The following is a 14,612-nucleotide window of genomic DNA, read 5'->3' as shown; positions in this document are numbered from 1 at the left end:
TGGAGGGAGCATTCTGTCCTCCAGAGAGAGGAATTGGGAGCATGGAGAGGATTATAAACACTATAACACCATCCCAGCTCTCTATAAATTGCAGCAACATCTCCACACAGAAATAAAGCTGCCTCGGCTGAAAGCTTCTCTTTTTACTCAGCGAGCAAAGCCGCAACCGCCATTGTTCGATTGAGGAAATAATACTAACAGGATGCGTCAGAGGTTTTGTTTGCATGTTATCTGAGGCAGCCAACACCGCGCACTCGTGTTCACGAAAATATTACACGCCACTCACTTAATCTCACGCTAAGAGATTGTACAATGGGTAATCCAACGGCAAAATACAGCAATATAAATTGCACAGAGACTTTGGCTTCCCTGATCCAGCGCTTTCCAGGCAATGCATGGCAGCTGCAGGCTTATTTATTAATTTATTTCTAGGGGTTGGTGATTATATAATATTACACATTACTATATTGCTGATTTGTTGGGAATAGTTTTGTAGAACCAGTGGGGCCCTTGTGCAGAGCCGATTTGGGGCCTATGATGGTTTACGAAGGTCCCAGTGCAGTGGCACCCTTTGCACCTCCTTATAACTGCCTCTCTTTAGAACATACAACACATCATACAACAAAAGTCTTGCCTTGCATCTCTATGGGATGTTACCTTTGCACTATTTTGCAATAAAAGTCTTTCGGTAATGTAGCAGGGTCTATAGACTTATTTTTCCTGTTCATCTTTTACAGCCCGGAGGAAGAGCTCCTTTATCCTCTGAAACGAGTTGGCTTTTTATATTACGGTGAAAAAAAAAAACAACTAAATCGGGATACATCATTTTAGGCATAAAAAAAAAATTTGCAGTGCTCAACTTCTATAAGGAGCTGCCCTCTGCATTACCCTCTTCTTGCCACAAGATGCCCCCAGTCTTACGGAATGAATGACGCACATTAGGAGACCTACAACATGGTGTAAGTGAAGGGTGTCAAAGGCCAGCCTACCCCTCCACATTCCAGATTTACAATGCAGAGAGCAGCCCTGATGTCAATATGTCAAAGGGTAAAGAATGTAGAGGACCCTGGGCATTTTGTGATTGGTCAGAAGTTTGGAAGAGTATTACAAAAATAGCAAATATTACTTCTGAGGCAGGGGGCTTTCGCAGATAAGTGCTGAGCTGTAATCAGAGAAACAAAGCATAATAAAACCATATCATGCATTGGACCTCCAGGTAAATACTCTTGCTGGTATTCATTAAACTACAAGTAAAACAAGTTTAGGATATGCAAGGTGGCTAGCACTAATCCTCTGTAGCTCTGGTGTGCATGTTTACTCTTGGATAATTGTGTAATTTTACTTCCAAGGCCAATTACAAACCAGACAATTAATTGGCTTCACCTCCTACTGTCCTCAATAACATTAGATTGTAAGCTCCGGGGGACAGGGACTGATATGAGTGGGTGCAGAGATTGGCAGCATATCACTTTATTAATAAATGAGGAATAAATCAATAATTGACTGCTGCCAGACAAAGCTGGAAATATTCTTTGCATCCTCCAATGGGTCTTTTTGTCTTTTACCCGGATCATCTGCTGCCGGATTAGCGGTATGAACAGCTGAATTTAATGGACTTTTTCATGCAACAAATTGCTGTAACTTTATCTGTATGCAGAATCCCACCGAGCTGCGAGCGCAGCAACGCCATGACTTCTCTTTCTTTTAATAAGACGTGACGGCCTTTCGCTGCCATTTATTTCGGATCAAAAAGGGAGCGGGCTGAATAGCTTTTTCTTGTGATTACATCTTATATAAGGAGGAGGGCCGGGCACCAAACTGGCAGCTCAGCCTTGTAAAAATGAACAGCTGCTTAAACACCGGAACGTATTTTCATCGACTACTTGGAGTTATTACTGTAACAGTTACTGAAAAGTCATTTCTGTTGTCACTGTCACACTGGGAAAGGATTGATGTGCCATATCTCTTTTTATATCACAAAGGCGGATTTGTGATTTTATTTCATTGTGCAGTGTTGTTTATGGCGTGCATTGGTTTCAGTTGGTAAAAACTGACTAAGAGTGAGAAAGGGGAACAATGTGTGATATTACTGCAAGAAAAAGTCTGCATGACTAACGAACATCACTGGACACATGGATGGATGTCATTACCAAATTATAGCTGGAAACACAGAGAGGGGGGGAGGGGGGAGAGAGAAAGAGGGGGGGGGAGAGGAGAGAGAGAGAGAGAGAGGAGAGAGAAGAGAGAGAGGAGAGAGAAGAGAGAGAGGAGAGAGAAGAGAGAGAGGAGAGAGAAGAGAGAGAGGAGAGAGAAGAGAGAGAGGAGAGAGAAGAGAGAGGGGGGGGGGGGGAGAGGAGAGAGAGAAAGAGAGAGCAAGAGAGAGAGATAATAGAGAAATAGAGAGCAAGAGAGAGAGAATAGAGAAAGAGAGAGAGAGAGAGAGCAAGAGAGAGAGAGAGAGCAAGAGAGAGAGAGAGAGAAAATAGAGAGAGAGGGAGAGAGAGAGAGAATAGAAAGAGAGAGAGTGGAGAGAGAGAGAGAGAATAAGAAAGAGAATAGAGAGCAAGAATAGAAAGAGAGAGAGAATAGAGAAAGTGAATGAATAGAGAGCGAGAGAGAGAGAGAGAGAGAGAGAGAGAATGAGTAGAGAGCGAGAGAGATTAGACAATAGAAATAGACAGAGAGAGAGAGAGAAAATAGAGCGAGAGAATTGACATAGAGATAGAGAGAGAATAGAGAGAGAGAGAATAAGAAAGAGAATAGAGAGCAAGAATAGAAAGAGAGAGAGATAGAATAGAGAAAGAGAGTGAACTGAGAACGAGAGAGATTAGACAATAGAAATAGACAGAGAGGAGAGAGAGAGAAAAGGTTAGATTGTTGAAAGAAAGAAGGGGAAGCGAGGTTGGATGAAGGAAAAACGGAGAACAAGGGAAAGTGAGAGATATGGAATAAGGAGAGAAAGAGAAAGATAGGAGAGGAAATAGAAGAGAATAAAGGTAGAAAGAGGCAGATGAAATTTGGGGAGTGTATGAAAGACAAAGGAAATGGGGGGATAATAAAGAGAGATGAGAAAAACAGACATATATCGGGAGATGTTTTCAATGATTCACTGAGATTTGATTGGAATATCAGATAACATTAAAGAACATTCACCTGATCAAGATTTAACTCTGATCAAACTTAACACGAGCACATTCACCCCTTTGCATTTCAATAAAAATTGACAATTATTTTGTTTATGGAAATGCTGGACAGGAAATCAGGCTTGTGTAAGGAATATTAGAAGTTTCTTTACCCAAATCAGATTATTAAAAAATTGCAATTCAGATTGAGGAAACATTGGCACCCTGTATGGGTTTCCAGCAGCATTTCCTTGTCCCTGAAGACGATGAGGGACAAAAAAAACAATGGCACCGGAGCCATGACTGTTGGCCGCCTGTGATTTTGGACACAAAGTGCAACTTATATAAAACTTTCCTTTGAATCCCTAATTTTCTTTCCAACCAATGGCTGCCCGCAAGGCTCCTTCAATGGCACTTTTTAGCAGACAGCTGTGCCAGGTCAGCTTTACGGCTTTGGCATGTCTTCCAACCAGTTGCCATTTTTTCCATGCAGCTTCTCTCTCGCAGACAGATGGCTCTAAGTAGACGGCACGGCCATTTCCCAACAGAGATCTCCATTAGTCACAGTCCAAAGGAATTTCACAGCAGCAGCAAATTGGTGGAAAAGCCTGGAGTGCCCGCTCTGCATGGACTGAAACAGCTGCCCCTGTCTCTTGTATCAGTCTCACAAAGCAGCCCACTGGTACTATACAATGTGTGACAACATATGGTCCCACACATGATGGTGTACTTACATCTGTCCAGCAACACGGGAACACTTACCAGATTGTCCACCCCAGCTAAGGTGTGATTTGCATCATCCAGGGAGTAAGTCAGCTGGTAAATGCCATCATTGGTCTCGCTGTTTCCATAAAAACCGATGCCCACCGCGGCACTGAAAAGCAGAATGAAAAAACAAATGTCAGTTGCTATTTATTACAATCATTCCTGCTCTGTAATCACAAGTCTGCAAGTCTGAGCTGAAATTCCTAAATCCGCACACCTACTGTGCCCATAATGAAGAGTTCCAACTATTCCTGTGTGGAGTTCCACGCTCTGTATAGATACTGTACCCATTATGAGGGGTTCCTACTATTTCTATATGGAGTTTGAGGATCTGTATGCCTACTGTGCGCATTATGAAGGGTTCCTAATATTCCCGTGTGGAGTCTGAGGTCTGAATACCTACTGTGCCCATTATGAGGAGTTCCTACCATCCCTGTTTGGATTTCCAGGGTCTGTACGCCTTGTGCCCATTATGAGGGGTTCCCAATATTCCTGTGTGAGGGTGCAGGATCTGTACACATTATCATGGGCTGCCATCACCTCTTTGATGAATTCCTGGCTCTCCACTCCTGCTGTGCCCATTATGAGAAGCCTTCTCTATCGCAGTGCCAAGTTCTTGGATTGGCACACCTAGTGTGCCCATTAATAGGACCTCCAAAGTTCCCCCTGGGGAGTTCCCAGATCTGTACACCTGCTGTACACATTATGAGGGTCCCACTATCCCTATGCGAGTTCTTGGGTTGGCACACGTGCGGACTTCCAAAGTTCCCCCTGTTGAGCTTCTGTATATGTACATCTGCTGTGCCCAATAAAAGGACTCCTACCATGCCTGTGCTGAGTTGCCACACTTGCTGTGCCCATTATTTGTTATGATGGAGAACGCAAAAGGAGACACTTTGCTAGAAAGCCCAAGGTGTTAGGAATTAAGGACATAAAAGTCAGAGGGGACCACCTACAACATAACTTTATAGTGGAGTATCCCTTTAAATGTATATGGGGGCCATTGTGTGTGTATGGTATCATCCAAGTAACCACCAGGGAGGTGGAAAGTCCTTGCAGGTTTTTCTGATTCACCCACACTGGCAGATTTACAAGCTGCACCAGGTTTATATAAAAGTTGGCACCAAGGTGGGTGACCGTTCATGCCGGAACCAATCAGAATCCACGTTCCAGTGATAATAACAGATCTACAAAGCGGTTTCATCCTTCTCCATCCCACCCAGCACAGCTGTAAGTCCATTGGCCTAATTCATACATATGTCATTTATGTCCCTGGTCCTGGGGGGAGCCCCGGGCTACGTCCTGAACACAAGGCCGGCTCCGTACAAAAATCAGAAGCTTCTCAGCCGGAGCAATTAGCAGATATCAGGGATTCAGTGCTGATGGAGCTTCACTAACCTCCTCCGACATATCTGGAGTAGAAGACTTACCTCCAGGGTCGCCCTCAGCTACTTATCCACATGAATGCTACAATGCAGGGGGGAGGGGAAGAGGCGTCTGGCCCTAACATATGGACCCATTAACAGCAGAACATCAAACTCAAGGGGCCCAATTTACAGAAACGGTAAAAGATCTCAGCAGGGAAACGCTGCGCTATGGAAAATTTTATTCTTCGCTCCGGGCAACGTTGATCAACGTCGGACATTTATGAATTTTCAGAATTGGGTCATTTGTGAACTGATATCTGTCCAGGACCCTGGATGATGCCTGACCAAAGATGGCACCACCTTGTTGTAATACATGGGGGCAGGAAGCGGCTGCAGGAAATCGGCAGCACTGAGATTCAACAAATTATAAAAAAACAAAAAAGTGACAACAATATACTAAAATAAAAATGACAATTATTTGATACATGGTATCAGCAAATGAAACGTCTTTCCCGTTAATTAGGATTTGATGTATGATGTCATCAACGTGCCGTCCGATTCATCCAATCCACTCGCTGCGCCGACCATCCCCGCTCCGAGCCCATTACAAATCAGAGATAACACACGATGCTATTTTCAGTCTTGTTAAGAAAAAAAAAATTGCCAACAGCGTCTGTTATATAAGCTTCTCCCTCCGACAGCCCAATTCTTCGCTCAGCGCTGAACCTCCGCCCCGCGCTGCGTCTCTGCTGATCCCAACCTGTCATCATTAAGCGGCATCAATCATCGGCTGCGATCGTTCTTCTCTGCAGCTCGCGGCGCTTGCGTTATAATGGGATTTTAATACAACACACAATGGAGAAAGCCAAATGTTACACGTGTACTACTACACTCCTGCTGCTGTGAGAGCCATATCCAGGTGTCTGTGGAATAAAAGTGTTTCATTGGATTTTTTATATGACCCTTCCACCACAACATTGGGACCATTGGAAGAATAAGGCGTGGCACCTGACATATTGCTGAGAGCTGAGGCTGCAAAGGGGACATAGGTGAGTATATTCAAATCTTAAGTGATATGACAGGGTCTCTTTAAAGAGAACCTGTCACCCAAGATCTCAACCCCTTTATACAGCCCCCTAGTGGAAGCTCTGGGTTTGCATGGGCTGCTGACACGCAGGGCTTTGGGATGTCCACACAAGGTAGGCTTTCACAGGTGAATAAAACGCATAACATAAATGCAATGCACATGTAATCTTATATGGGGTGGTGACAGGTTCTCTTTATGCAGGGATGACAATAATGAACCCAGAACCAATGCTGGTGACAACACCTACCCCTCTCTATCTATGAAGGAGGCAGGGTTGTCACCCAGGTTTTTAGGAAGTGACAATGGCACTGCTTATCTGGCAGGATCAACAGGTATTTTCTCCACTTGCTGCAAATGTTCCATGCCTGAAACATGAAAAGCCACCATAGCCGAGGACTGCAAAGGTAAAATAAATGGTGACAACTTTGGAAATGTGTATCTGCTTGTCTGCTTTGTGGCATGGTGACAACACAGGAGCAGAACTGGTACACGGCGAAAGCGTTGTCACCTTACAAAGATTTTAATTTTATGGTTTATGTGAGATTTTGGTGGTTGGGTTATATTTGGAATAAAATGTTGGGAATGAGAAGCAGCTGGAGGGCAGAGGGGGTGGCGATTAATTCTTATGGTGGTGGTGTGACAGACGCGGCCTGTGCCCCTCGCTGTGATGCTGACCTGTCATTCCACCCCCCATACAACCCCTAAGCAAGCCACGCAGATCAACAGCTCGGGATTACAGACACAATCCCCACACTAAGCCCTTCCACACAGCAAAATCTAATCAAAAAGGTTCATGGTCAGAACAACCCTCTGACCCCCCAGGGATGAGCAATGGGGGGGGGTCAGGGTGACATATGAGCAGGAAAGAATGTAACAAATAATTGCAACCGATGCAAATACATCATTATATATCCATGCAGTGCAATACTCACAGGGGCTGCTCAGGTACTGATCTTTACCATATATGGGCAATGCTGCACTGATGTATCACATGACTTAAAGGATTCCTGTATGCTGATTGGTTGGATTTAATAACAATGTATCTTTTTATTTAATACAGACATCCCCTGCTTATGGAATGGAAAAATCTGATTGGATAACACAGATGTCAGAACAGCAGGGGTGAGGACTTGGAAACTCAGCACAGGGATGATGGAAGACCCTCATAATGGGCACGGGATTAAGGGATCCCCCAGCACCATGTGACCTGTACATTGCTCAATCCCATTGGCAGGCTGTACGAAGCCAGAACTGTCTGAGCTGCCTAAACCGAGCAATCAGTTAGCTTCCACTGCAGATACAGCAGTATCTGATTGGTTGATTTGGCTGCACAGACAGCTCTCCCTTCTGAATGGAAATGGTTGAACTCACCAGCACAGCAGACCCGACACGGTGGCGGTCCAGGTGACGCAGCACGAACGCGGCCTCTTGGTTTCCAGGCTTTCATCTTTCTTGCAGCAGCAGAAGCAGATGAGATAGATGCTGACGAAGACGAGGTTGAGGAAGGCGCAGCCGGCGATGACGAGAGCCCAGAATAGCAGAGACTGCGGAGAGAGGGAGAGATCAGTGAGCATTGTTCTACCAAAGGGACTTAAAATTTTCAATCTGCTCCTTTAACAGTAACCACTCCCACTGTCTGCCTGATGTGAAACTTCAGCTGGGGTGCAGTTAATGGCAATTTTATATAAAGAAGCATTATGGGTTGCTACCTATGGCACTGTCTGAGGAGTAGTGCTGTACACAACCTAACAAAGGTTTTAATATTTGGCTGAGGTTATTCCACGGCGGTCAGAAAATTAGCAGCAATTATAACGGAGAAAAACACAACGCTGGGTGGTCACATGACACCTGTTGGCGTCAATGTGAGATGATAAAGTCACTCAGCAAACAATGGAAACTGTGGCTGACAACAACAGAACACCACAGCTGAAAGGTCATCAAATTCAATGGGGGGTGGGGGTTGGGGGGTCTGGTGGAAGCCGCAGGCGGCAAACAAAGAGCAAAGCACCAATCAATACAAATAAAAATCATATAAAATGTAAAAAAAGGTCTCTATAAAAAAATGAAATTTGCATTTTTTACATTTGTAATATTTCCTTACAATAATCACTGGGGATCCCGCCATGAAGGTTCTGATTCAGGCACTTCCTGTTACAGGGTGACAACACTCAGTCCCTTTTGTTTAGATAAGCTCTTGCGTTGTCACCAAAAATTAAAAAGATAGCACAAGATGAGTGTCCTGGCTGATTTTTGGGTGGATCAGGTGACCTTTATTGTTACCCCAACCATAGGCACAGTCTAATGTGCCCGGGGCATCCTCAAATACAAGGGGATGATGTCACAGTGGGAGGAGATAACATAACCGCCCTATGCGGTGACGTCACAGTGGTAGCGAATGATGTCACAGGTAATGATGTCAGCGTCATGAGTGATGACATCAATGATACCCAATGTCAATGACCTAGGTGATGATGTCACATTCATAGCTGATGACATCACATCGGTAGGTGGATTTATAAAACAACCTGGAACAACCCGAGTGTGTCTACTCTGCTTTCCTTTTCGAGGAACAAAGGGTGAAATGTCCTCAACAGTTCGGCAGCTTTTTTCTGTGCCTAGGATTGGATTTTGGCAAGCTAGGTATCTGCCTATAGGAGACACAGGAAGGGGGCGCTTTATAGAGTTCACATGAGGGTCACATGATCCAGCCCTGCACTTCTGCATTCTAAAAAGAAAAAAAAATTCCAAGTAATAGAAAAAAAAAAGATATGGTATCACTTCCTGTTCTGGTGACAACACTGACATTCTGGATTCTTTCTGGATGATCACCAATAGAAGAAGGCTATCCCCATGGTGGGGACACAGACAGCAATACAAACTTGACTGACTGATTTCTTCCCTCAAACTCAATTCAAAGCTCCCCCGGCACTGCAAGGGTTAAATGGCATTAAAAAATATTTTAATGCTATTTAACTCTTTTTTTCCCACGTGCTAGGATGTGGGCGGGGCCTCTATATTCTAACTTTCAACCAAATACTTCCTGTTTTCTGAGTCACAATGTTGATGAAATGTTTTTTTCCTCCCCCCCATGTGATATCCAGAATCTGCGGCCACAGAATATTCGCCTGTTTTATATTAGGAACAATGTGATTCTTTCCATGGAAATTGTATAAAAAGAGAACCTCTTAGATTGTAAGCTCTTCTGGGCAGGGTCCTCTCCTCTTCCTGTGTCAGTCTGTCATTTGCAACCCCTATTTATTGTACAGCGCTGCATAATATGTTGGCGCTATATAAATCCTGTTTATTAATAATATTAATATTTAATTCAATTTAATGTACAGGGCTACGTAATATGTTGTTGCTATATAAATCCTGCTTTTTATTAATAATAATATTAATAACTGGTCACCATGAGACTTATCCAAGAATTGGAATGCAATAAATAAATGCAGAGCTTCTTTTTTTTAGATAAAAAAGTGGAGAATGGAAGTGGGAAGAGATGAGATCGCCATATTTCTCAAGGCTTCTTAAATTGATGATCAGAAGCTCCATTCATGTGAATGGGGTAATTGTTCTCCACATTCTAAAGTGGCCAAAAGCTGCAAAAGGTGGCCGACAGCGAGTTTGGATAAAACTCAGCCGATCCTAATTGTGGCGTGATAGGAACGCGTGATAAGAACGCCATTTTTCTGATATGGAGGAGGTCCCTATCTGTCCCCGGTGATTATTGTCCCGAAAACAGCAAGTGATAGGAAATCCTATATTTTGGGGCAGCAACAAATGCCAACGTGTGGATACCTTGATCTTGGAGAGATGCATGCTGGGTCCCGAGAGAGGTTCCATTGATGCAGCTTTTCCTGGACTGTATCCTCAGGGGTGTATATATCACCAGCCAATAGTAGATCCCTGCACTGTATCCTCAGGGGTGTATATATCGCCAGCCAATAACAGATCCCTGCAGCTTTACCTGCAGCAAATCCTAAAGGTATAGATCACCAGCAAACAGCAGATCCCCGCAGCTGCCCCTCTTTTACATATGTAGCTGTGATTGGGCACTGTTATGCTCTGTCCGCAGCTGGGAGACACCACGTGAGGGCAGCCAGATGGAGGCAGCAATTACCTGACATTGGTCAAAAAGTTGAAATGAAAGAAAAAGCACAGCAGGGGGAAGGGGATTAAAGCATTTGCAAAAAAAAATGGACAATTCCAAAAAAAAAATTATATATGCTCAAAAGAAGGTCATGTGACACGGTGACACCCCACAGTCACCCCCATTATTACCACTTACAGACCACAGAATTTCCCTCCCCCCCACAATGCTTTTATCTGATTTTCTCACCATAAGCACAGAGCCATCTTTGTTCAGGCATCAGCCAGGGTCACCATCCACCTGGACTCAGATGCCCCCAGAGATCACACAATGTGCAATGATCCCAGAGGTTGTGCAGCCACCATGTGACTTGTTACAATGTAGCAGAGATATGATGATATTGTTGCATGAAGAATGTGATCCCCTGATCCCAGCCTGGCGCAGGATTTCTATTGGTTCCTGCACTAATGTGATCTTTGGCAGCGGAATCAGACCTGCTGCCAGGTATTGGGCTATGTTCAGTTCCCATGTGGCTCCCAGCACCTTGCCAGCCATTGGCACCACTGAGCTGGTTGTTCCCAGTACAGGAAGTGAGGGAAAATTTCTTAAAATAGTAAAACCTAACAGGGGGTCTGACTCCTTCCCCCAAAAAAAGTTTTGTGTACAGATCCATTTTGCATGTTGGTACCTCTGCTATCTGCAAGGGTTAATATTAGCGGCACCATTGGGTTCCTTTTAGGTAAAAGCATCTGGTTGGAAATTGCTCCATTATTAATTCATCACCTCTGCTGGGAAACTGACCTGCATGATGAAAATTTCTAAATAATTACCCCCCCCCCCACCCCTATGTCCTCAGAGTGACCCTGGATTGCTTTTAGAAGGGTGAGCCCAGCTGTCTTGTATGCCCCCCCAACCCCCGCCTGTGGGAAATATCTGTGAAATTGGTAGTTAGAAGCCTTTCCATTAGTAATGCGGTAACTCAAACCGACCAATCAGCAATTGGCTTAATTTTTAAAAAGAATAAAATTAACCTTTGCTTTGCCATGAACGGCATAAAAGTGAACTTTATTTAATGCCCCTGGCTTTAGGTTCAGGCACAGAGAATGAAACGGGACTTTAGCCCCAGCCACACTGATTTGGCCCAGCCATTGTCACGCGTGGCCCGATTGGCCCAGCCATTGTCACATGCCATTTGATTGGTTCAGCCATTATTACGCATTCCCTGATTGGCTTTACTATTTTCACATGCTGTCTGATTGGCCCAGCCATTATCACGCATTCCCTGATTGGCCTTACTATTTTCACATGTCGTCTGATTGGCTCAGCCATTTTCACATGCCGTTTGATTGGTCCGGCCATTGTCACGCATTACCTGATTGGCCTTACTATTTTCACATGTTGTCTGATTGGCTCAGCCATTGTCATGTGTTGCCTGATTGGCACGGCCTTTGAAACAAGTTGCATGTTGCTTATTTTGTTCAGGATCAAAAGATACATAAAAAAAATCTTTTTGCTGCAATATTCACCAGATGCCCTCAGTTTCCCAAGTTAAATGACAGGTAAGCATCATTCCACCAACTTCCTCTGAGCCCAGACTGTCACAGACCAGCCTTCAGGTTGTGACTAGGCAGTGAAGGAGAAGCAGCACAATTGTGAGCTCATCTCTCTGCCTCCTCCTCCCCCTTTTAGCATTGGAAATGATTGGATTCTTGTGCTGCTTCTCTGCACTCTCATGCACAGGGATTGCAAAAACATGAAACCAAACAAAATTCTTCTACTTACAATGCTTTTATATCTGCCTAAAGTTTATTGTTCATGGCTTGCAGCCAATAGGCTTCCAAAGTCCTCTAGGTTGATGACTGCCATCCTCATTCAACTTCCTGCCTAAGCCTAGGTTGTCATAGACCCGCCCCTGAGGTGCCATCATCATGCAACCTGATCTCAAAGTATCATTGCCTATAGGAAGTGTGTTAAACTGGAGTTCTGATTTAAACTTTCACGTTTTCATTCTTTGGGGTCCTTATCTTTTTTCACATCAAGTTTTTTCTTGTTATATATGTGTGTTAATGATCCTGCCACAAATGTGGGCTGATAACTCCCTGCACTATAATCTCATTAACTAGCCTTGTTCAAGTTGTCCGTGGACTACAGAACACCTTACCCTTGTGGGAGGTTTCCTGTAGCCCTGTACTAAGGTGACAACACGGTTCCTCCATTGACACAGAAATAAGAGTGTTGTCACCTAAGGACAGGAAGCAGGGAAATGGTCTGAAAAATGGAAACTAATCTGATGTCAGCCATATATAACAATTTTGCATTGGATACACAAATAATTATCTTTTTAATTAATAGATACCGGTACCATTTTTACTGGCTTAAAAGACAGCAAAAGGGTTTTGGCTATGACAGGGTTAAACTCAATACCCAAAATGCAGATGAAGCAGAGAATCATTAACCCCAACCCATTACACCCTATCCTGAGCTTGTGAATCTCACCAATTGCAGGATGAATGGATGGATGAATATTAAACTCCCTTCCCCCTCATTATCCTCCATTATGGTAGCTGAGCCGGTCACTTTGCACTTAAGACCTCCATTACCAGTGTGATGTTAACTGCCCCAGCCATGCTTTTAGCAAGAAGATGCTTAAAGCCCCCCCTGCCAGATCACTAACTGCATTTGATGTTTTCCGTGCCCTCCCACCTCATTTTTCAAAGAAAAAAAAGATCACTAATGATTCTTTTGGGTGACAATTATCAATAATTAATCTGTGCATTCATTATAGACTTGTATGTACGGTGTAGGAGTTATGGTCATGTGACTCTAAGATCAGCTTATAAAGAAAGGTGTTTTAGCTATGCCCAAAACTGACCACGCCCACCTATTTACCTGCGCACCTGTCAGCCATAAATGATCAATAACGATCTATCTATAATGATTATTCATTATTTACCTGTACGGTTATGAAAATTGTGACTCTGCTATGGGTGCAGTGGCTAAGAAAGACAGGTGTTTTAGCCATGCCCATACCTGACCACACCCATTATTTACCTGTGCACCTGTTGGCTATAAGTGATCAATAACGATCTTTCCAGGTGAAATAATTAATTATTTACCTGTACAGTTAGGAAATTATGGTAATATGTCTGTCCCATGGGTGCAGTGACCAGCCTAGAAAGACAGGTGGTTTTAGCCACACCTATAACTGACCACACCCTTTATTTACCTGTGCATGCTTAAGCTTCCAAAGTGAACCTGTCAGCCTTAAATGTGCCATGAAATTTGCTACATTTGTTGGGGGGATTTCCTATTACTGTTCGTTCACACAGGAAATAAAGGCAAATCTCAGACCGGACCAAGTGTGCCTATTGAAAAAAAATCTCCTTCCTTCCTGTTCTGGTGACAACTATAGCAATAAGGACATTGGTATACTATGTCCTCCGGACAGTATTTAAAGGGTCACTCCACCCAAATGTAATATGATAGTTAAAAAAGGGTGTCAGGGGAGTTCCATGCACTGTATCCTCAGTGGTGTATATATCACCAGCCAATAGCAGATCCTGATCACCATCCCCTGATCAACGGAGGTGCAAAATGTGCCAAACCTTTCTCAGCTAATGGCGCTCCTATAGGGCCCTAAGTTCTGCATAGGGCCCACTGTTGGCTGATACCCTGATCCCTTCTAAAACTTGAATGCTGCAGCAGGGAGACACCTCTGACTAAGGGGAACCCTTTAAAATGGGCACAGCAGGTGTACAGACCCAGAAACTGGGCACAAGGATAGTGTGGGCCTCATATTTGCCACAGCAGACCTAGTAACTGGCACAGGGATGGTGGGGGGCCTTATAATGGGCACAGCAGGTATACAGAGACAGTAACTGGCACAGGGATGGTGGGGGGCCTTATATTGGGCACAGCAAATTTACAGACCCATTAACTGGCACAGGGAGGGTGGGGGCCTTATAATGGGCACAGCAGGTATACAGAGACAGTAACTGGCACAGGGATGGTGGGGGGCTTATAATGGGCACAGCAGATTTACAGACATAGGAACTGGGCACAGGGATGATGGGGGGCTTATAATGGGCACAGCAGGTATACAGACCCAGTAACTGGCACAGCGATGGTGGGGGGCCTTATAATGGGCACAGCAGGTATACAGACCCAGTAACTGGGCACAG

General features: G+C 44.2%; 1 protein-coding gene across 1 annotated transcript in view; it reads right to left on the bottom strand.

Moving 5' to 3' along the window:
- Positions 1-14,612, bottom strand: part of TTYH2 (tweety family member 2) — a gene marked incomplete at its 3' end in the record, with an annotated part of 47,474 nt that overhangs the window by 26,860 nt on the left and 6,002 nt on the right. Inside the window, 2 exon segments of the mRNA XM_072403474.1 lie at positions 3,885-3,996; positions 7,713-7,885. Of these exon segments, the coding sequence (XP_072259575.1) occupies positions 3,885-3,996; positions 7,713-7,885 (285 nt within the window).

Source organism: Pyxicephalus adspersus, chromosome 3 (genome assembly GCF_032062135.1).
Source record: "Pyxicephalus adspersus chromosome 3, UCB_Pads_2.0, whole genome shotgun sequence".
Classification (NCBI taxonomy): Eukaryota; Metazoa; Chordata; class Amphibia; order Anura; family Pyxicephalidae; genus Pyxicephalus; species Pyxicephalus adspersus.
This window is presented reverse-complemented; position numbering and strand designations above follow the sequence as displayed.